A 7530-nucleotide genomic window follows, 5' to 3' on the forward strand; every position below is an offset into this window, starting at 1 on the left:
GGCAGGCTGCTCAGCCCGTCTTGGGCGTCGGCGAGGCCGCGGGCCACCTGGCGGAGCAGCGCACGGGACTGCGGGCACCGGGCGGGAGTTAGACGGGCCCGCGCGCCAGCCCGCCCTCCCCCACCCCGCCCGCCGGCGTCGGGCCTCACGGAAGGCCGCGGGGGGTCCCTCCTCCGGCGGAACGAGCAGTTGCGCGGCCTCCAGCTCAGCGTCTCTTCTTCCTGCGGGGCAAGGGCTGGGGTGACGCGGAGTCTCCTGGCAAGGGCCCCTGAAGCGCTGGGACGTCGGAGATTCCTGGACGTGGCTGGGGACCGGCCGGGACGGTTGTGCTTATCGTGTCCCGAACCGGGCAGCGCTCCGATGGCTGAGCGGGGCTGAAAGGCACCCGCGCTCCCCGTGCGGAGCCTGCGCCCCGATGTGGAGCCGAGTCCGCCTGGAGGGGGCGCCGCTCTGTGGCCCGCACCAAGGCCGTGCATGAGCTGACCACCGGGGCCTCCGGGAAGAGGTCGTGGTCACAGTTCTGGACCCTGAAATCTGAGATGTGCCTGCTGGACGCTAGGACGCTAGGGCCCCTCGGGACAAAGTCTGGTGTCTCCGAGCCCGGTGGGCCCGGGTCCAGGGGGCGGGGGCGTCTGAGCATCACTCACATAGCGGTCCCTCAGTGCCTTGATGGCCAGCAGCGCCCGGGGTCCAGGGAGCGGTAGTGTGAGAGGAAGCGGCGCGGAGGCTCCACCACTTCGGGGTCCGCGGCCACGCCCACCGTCACCAAGACCCACAGCCCCACGGCCACCGCGGCTGCGCCACTCGGCCCCATCTCTGCTCCTGCAGGACGCGACGGACGTCAGCGAGCTCAAGGAGAAGGCCCCGAGTCCAAGCCCCTGCCTGTGGTTAGACTTGCAGAGGGACTGACGCTCAGAGCGTGGGCTGTGGACACACGCAGGGGAAGAGACAGGATGGGCCCCCTCCTACCCTCAGCCTCTCTCCTCTCACTCCTCACCTACAATGTGTCTCTGGTGCCTGGTGCTGCAGCAGGGCCTGCCTTCCACTGTCCTCTGGGTGGTGTCCAGAGTGGTGTCCAGAATGGTGTCCACCTGGGACAGCGGTGCCTGCACCCTCCATGGTGGCTTTTACGTGTGCAGCTGAGAATGGTGAGCAACCGGGCTTCCCCGTGCAGGGTAAGCTTTCCCAACGTCATTGCTGGCCATTGATTAGCCCAGAGGGTTGCAGGCAGGAGTTTGAGGACTTTACCCACCTGTGGGCCAGGGCCAGCCGATGACTCTGCTCAACCCTCTCTCCTGAGCCAATTGCTACGTTTGTTTCTTGCACCTTTTGTCTTTTCAGTGTGTTGGTCTTTCTTTTGCACTCTAGGAATGAACTCAAAATACACCTTTTCCTTTGGCTGGAAGCTGCAAGCTTGGCAGAGGTACCCATACAAGTGTCTGCTGTCAGGAGTTCATACTCGGGTTTCTTTCTGTTTAAAGATTTTTTTTGATATGGACCATTTTCTTAAAAGTCTTTATGAATTTGTTACAATATTGCTTCTGTTTTAAGTTTTGGTTCTTAGGGCCAGGAGGCATGTCAGATCTTTGCTCCCCAACCAGGGACTGAACCCACGCCCTCTGCATTGGAAAGTGAAGGCCTAACCACTGGACTGCCAGGGAAGTCCCCATACTAGGGTTTCTAATGCTTGCTCTTCAATCGCTCTCTTGTCAGTATATCATTCCTCTCCCTGTCTTTTTTCCCCTCTTTCTCTGCACAAATATCCTTCCCTTCTGTTTTCTCAGCTTCTTTCCTCATCTGGGACTTAGACAAACTCTCTCTGGCTTCCTTAGTCTGTTATTAAATGGTATGTATTCCTTTACCAATTATAAAACCATTCTTCGTTTGCTGTTGAAAATTGGAATTGCAAACTTTTTTTTCTCAACCACTGTTAATAATCATTATAGTTGGTACATACTGAGCACTTCCTGTATGCTTGGCTCCAATTTAAGCTCTTCTCATGTATTTACTGCTTTATTCTCCCCAGCAAGTCTGTGAGGTAGGTCCTCTCACTGGCTGATGTTTTATAAGATGAGGAAACTGAGGTACCGAGGCTGTGAGTCTGTCCAAGCTCACACAGCTTGTAGATGTGATCCCAGGCTGTCTGGTTTATTACTGGTGATGCTCTGCCGCTTCTCACCTATATAGACAGATCTATTCATGTGCAGAATAGTTAAGGTATGTTTTGGGCGAGTAAAGCAAAGTTTCCTACATGAGACCACCTTTAATTAATTATAAAGTTTATTAATAAATATTGATAATTCCAGGCAAGTAATGGCTGTTTTTCCCATGTATGTCTTCCTCAGCATTAATATGAAAAAATTATTTTGTCTTTCAGTGTATATTTTCCTTATTGAAAGGCATAGAGGTTTTAAAAAACATCAAAGTGGTTGAAACAGAAGTACTCTGAAAAAAGCATGAGAGAAATTCTACTGAGACACTAGACGAGATCAGCCAACGTGTCCATGTGCAAACTCTCCAGGCTTCCATTACCTCTCCCCAACTCATCCCAGCATCCCCCCATTTCAGCTGGAGATCCAAATGGTTTGGGGAAGGTGACTTGACCCCCCATCTCTGGGTTGGCATATGTGACTTGGCTGCAGCCATTTACCTCAGTTAGCCTCCCTGGCCACAGCGATTGCATTTGGGGGTGGGCATATGACCTAAGCCAATCTAATCAGAATGAATCTCAATGCTGGACATCTTATCCCCAGATAGTTTTGTGTATCAAGTTTGTTCCTTTTTATTGCCAAATGGTATTCCGTGGTATGAATGTTCTACAGTTTTGGGTTTTTTTAAACAGTTACCTGTTAAAGAACGTCTGGGTTGTTTTTTGGCTGTTATAAATAAAGCTGCTATAAACAATCATGTGCAAGATTCTGTATGAATGTAAGTCTTCATTTCTCTGGGAAAATGCCCAGGAATGCAATTGCTAGGTCATATAGTAGTTGCATGTTTAGCTTTTGTAAAAAACTACCAACCCTATTTTCCAGAGGGGCTGTACCATTTTGCATTTACACCAGCAATAAGCGATCAATTTCTCCATATCCTCGTTAGCATTTTATTTATTTATTTGTTTGTTTTTAGGCATTCGGATGGCTGTATAATGATATCTCATGGTGGTTTTAATGTGCATCTTTGTTGGCTACTAATGTTGAACATCTTTTCATGTACTTATTTCCCATCTTTCATTCTTTAGTGAAATGTCTCTTCATGTCTTTTGCCCATTCCCAAACGGATTGTTTAATTTTTGTACTGTTGATTTTTGAGAGTTCTTTATCTATTCTAGATACTAGTCCTTCATCAGATAGGTGGTTCGCAAGTATTCTCTCCCAGTCTTTAGCTCTTTTTTCTATCTTCTTAACATGGTCTTTTACATAGCAAAAGTTTTGGATCAAATTCAGTTGATCAATTTTCCCTTTATGGATTAAGCCCTTGGTGTCAAGTCTAAGAACCCTTTCCCTTGCTCTAGATCCTCAAGATGTTCTTCATAACTTTTTCAAAACGTTTTATAGCTTTATATTTTACATTTAAGTCCATGATCCATATTGAGTTAATTTTTATTTTAGTGTGAAGTTTAGGTCAAGGTTCATTTTTTGGCCTATGGAGGTCCAATTACTCCAGCACTATTTTTTGAAAAGGCTAGTTTTCTCCACTGAATTGCTTTAGTATGTATGAGTGTTTCTAAATGCAAGGAGTGTCACACCATGTATATTATTCAGCAATTTACTTTTTTCACTGTATGATATGTCTTGAAGATTTTTCCATGTCAGTGCCTATAGATCTGCTTCATTCTATTTAACTGCTGCAGGTCTACCTTAACCTGGAGCTCATGGACAATAGGTCTAGCTTAACCTGGAGCTCATGGACAATAGGACAATAGGACAATAGGGAGGGTGAACTTGCATGGGAAAAAGCTGCATCTCCATCTTCACTGACCTCAAACTGAAATTTAGCATTTCTTTCCATTATGAATGTAAGCAACAAACCACAATAATATTAGCAGAACCTGTGACTTTGTCACTAAAAAAGCCACAGATATTTCCTAACACATTACAGATGTGGCACATATCTTTTATTATTATTATTATTATTATTTTAAATTTTTGGCTGCTTTAGGTCTTTGTTGCTGCGTGCGGGCTTTCTCTAGTTGAGGCGAGCGGGGGCTACTCTTCTTTGCGGTTCCCGGGCTTCTCATTGGGTGGCTTCTCTTGTTGCAGAGCACGGGCTTTAGGCGTGTGGGCTTCAGCAGTTGTGGCACTCGGCCTCAGTAGTTGTGGCTCACGGGCTCTAGAGCGCAGGCTCCGTAGTTGTGGCGCACGGGCTTAGTTGCTCCGCGGCATGTGGGATCTTCCCAGACCAGGGCTCGAACCCGTGTCCCCTGCACTGGCAGGTGGATTCTTAACCACTGCGCGACCAGGGAAGTCCTGTGGCACATATCTTGAAAAATCATTTACTCCCATTACTCCCTCAACAGTATAGTAGTTATTAAACCTACTGCTATGTCTTGTATTTAGTTCATTAATAAAGAGACATAGGTATTACTTATCACAAAGTTACTTTAATGTTGTGGTAACTGTGTTTCAAAATAATCAGTTTTCTTAATAGTCCTGTGTATTTAATTTTATGTATTTTAAAACACATTTCTGAACCAATAAGTGATTATAGCAAGGTTGCAGGATACAAGATTAATATGAAAAAGTATACTGCTTTCTTGTATAACAGCAGTGAACAGTTTGTAGTTGAAATTTAAAATTCCATTTACATCAGCACCCTCAAAAATGAAGTACTTAAGTACAAATACAACAAAATATATGTGAGGAAAACTATAAAACTTTGATGAAAGAAATAAAAGCACATCTAAAAATGGAAATATTCTATGAATATGGATAGGAAGACTCAATATTGTCAAGATGTTGGTTCTTCCCAACTTAATCTATAGATTCAATGCAATCCAATCAAAATCCCAGCAAGTTAATTTGTGGATATTGACAAAGTGAAAGTTTATATAGAGATTCAAAAGACCCAGAATAACTTTCACAATATTAAAAGAGAAGAACAAAGTTGGAGGACTGACACTCTCTCACATCAAGACTTACTATAAAGCTACGGTAATCAAGACAGTGTGATATTAGTAGAAGGATAGACAAATCAATGGAAAAGAATAGAGAGCCCAGGAACAGACCCACACAAATATAGTCAACTGATCTTTGAGAAAAGAGCAAATGCAATTCAATGAAGAAAGGATAGACTTCCAACAAATGGTATTGAAACAACTGGACATTCGCATGCGAATAAATAAAAAAAATAAACAAACCAAGCTAGACGCAGACCTTGAACATTTCACAAAAATTAACTTAAAATGTATCATAGACCTAAATGTAAAGTGCAGAATTATAAAACTCCTAGAATATAGTATAGGAGAAAATCTAGGGAACCGTGGTGATGGTTTTTTATATACACTGAAAGCACGATCCATGGAAGAAAAAAAATGGATGAATTGGAAACATTTTAAACTTCAGCCCTATGAAAGACACTATTAAAAGAATGAAAAAGGGCTTCCCTGGTGGCGCAGTCGTTGGAAGTCCGCCTGCCGATGCAGGGGACGTGGGTTCGTGCCCTGGTCCGGGAGGATCCCATGTGCCGCGGAGCGGCTGGGCCTGTGGGACATGGCCGCTGGGCCTGCGCCTCCGGAGCCTGTGCTCCGCGGCGGGAGATTGGTTATTCAATAATCCTGTTACGATGGAAGCCTTACCAGTGGTATATGCAGGATGTCTCCCATTTGCCCCTCCAAGTTCACTCTTCCCACTTCTCCACCCTCCTCTGGGTCCCAGGAAGCTGGGCTTTGGTTTCTGTTGGGTGCAGCCACTGGGGAGCCTAGCAGTAGGGCCAGAGAGTGGGGAAGGAGAGTTAAAGTCAGAGTATTTATTCCCCAGGCTTCCTCCCTGCAGGGGCATCACGACTTCTCTGTCCCTCCCACTGTGTACATGACTCCCTCCTTCCCAGGTAAGGTAACCACTCCCTCCCTTCTCCCATTCCTTCAGGCCTAGGGATGACAGACCCTCATCCAGGTGGGCCCCAAGGCCTTGAATTACTCCTCCTCTGTTCTCTTCACCATCCAATCCCTTTGTAAACACCCTTGATATTAAACCACCACAAATTATCCTACATTGATTAGGCCATCTGCTTCCTGCAGGGGACCTCACTGATACAGTATAATTAAAGACGTGGGCGAATGCAAATGAGAGGTAATGGTAAGACACACAAAGCAGGCTACCAAACTCTATACAGACTCGTTCCAATTTAGGAGAAGTTGCTCAAAGAAAGAGAAAAACAAAAAAAAGAGGAGAACTAACAACTAACTGCTGAAAGGATGACATCCAGGAAGTGGGATTAAAGACTTTCTTTAACTCTCCAAGTTGTATTTTTTAAAAATATTTATTTATTTATTTTGTTGTACCGGGTCTTAGTTGCAGCAGGCAGGCTCCTTAGTTGCGGCATGCATGTGGGATCTAGTTCCCTGACCAGGGATCGAACCCAGGCCCCTGCATTGTGAGCATAGAGTCTTAGCCACTGCGCCAGCAGGGAAGTCCCAATGGTATTTTTTTACTGACTGAATCTTTATAACAAATGTGTTACTTCGATAATCAGAAAACTTATGTACAAATAAATATATGTAACATTTCTACTCATTGGAAAAGTTGTTCCAGATCTGGGGTGATGGAAGACAGGTGGGTGGTGAAATTATAGGTGGGGTTTTTTTCCCTCCCTTATGCATGTCTCTATTTTTCCAGCTTTATCCAATGACCTTGCCTTGATAATTTTATCAGGAAAAGTAGTAGATTTCATTTTTAAAGCAAAACAAAGAGACTGATTGAGACACACGGAGACAGAGAGACACTGGCCTGAATGTTTGCTAGAAAAAGGAATGATAGACAGACGGAGTTATCGACAGAGACAAAAACAGGACCAGAGAGACAGAGACAAAAGAGGAGGCAAACAGAGAGGGAAAAAAGAGAAACAGAATGAAATGAGGACAGAAATGGAGAGAGAGAAGGAGGCACTGAATCAGATATTTACGGGCAGTTGTGGCTTGGAGATCAAGCTTTGGAGCTGGATTGAGTGTAGGTTCAAATTCTGCCTCTACCAACTACTGACTGTGTGTCTTGAAAAAGTTCCTTCACTTTACTGTGCCTCGGTTATCCCATCTATACATTGGAGGTGGAACTTTTCTTGCAGTGTCTTTTTTTGAGCATTAAATGAGACATGTACATATCAGTTACTTAGAACAGGGCCCAGTAACACTAAGCACTGTATAAGGGCTGGTTGTTATTATAGAACAGAGATAAGGACACCCAGGGTGATGAAAAGAAAGTGAGAGGATACAGAAAGGGACAGAGACCAGAACTGGTGGCAGAGAGCTGGGGTAGAGTCATCGGCTGGCCCTGGCCCACAGGTGGGTAAAGTCCTCAAACTCCTGCCTGCAACCCT

The 7530-nt window shown here is 45.4% G+C and overlaps 1 protein-coding gene across 1 annotated transcript in view; it reads right to left on the minus strand.

Annotated features, from left to right (window-relative positions):
- The window catches only part of LOC103080330 (interferon lambda-3), a 6920-nt gene extending 6106 nt beyond the window's left edge, over positions 1 to 814 (minus strand). The window contains 4 exon segments of the mRNA XM_007472046.1: positions 16 to 68; positions 150 to 221; positions 648 to 691; positions 694 to 814. Of these exon segments, the coding sequence (XP_007472108.1) occupies positions 16 to 68; positions 150 to 221; positions 648 to 691; positions 694 to 814 (290 nt within the window).
- Positions 815 to 7530: the final 6716 nt, after the last annotated feature.

The sequence above is a fragment of the Lipotes vexillifer genome, unplaced genomic scaffold (genome assembly GCF_000442215.2).
Source record: "Lipotes vexillifer unplaced genomic scaffold, Lipotes_vexillifer_v1.1 scaffold1815, whole genome shotgun sequence".
Lineage (NCBI taxonomy): Eukaryota > Metazoa > Chordata > Mammalia > Artiodactyla > Lipotidae > Lipotes > Lipotes vexillifer.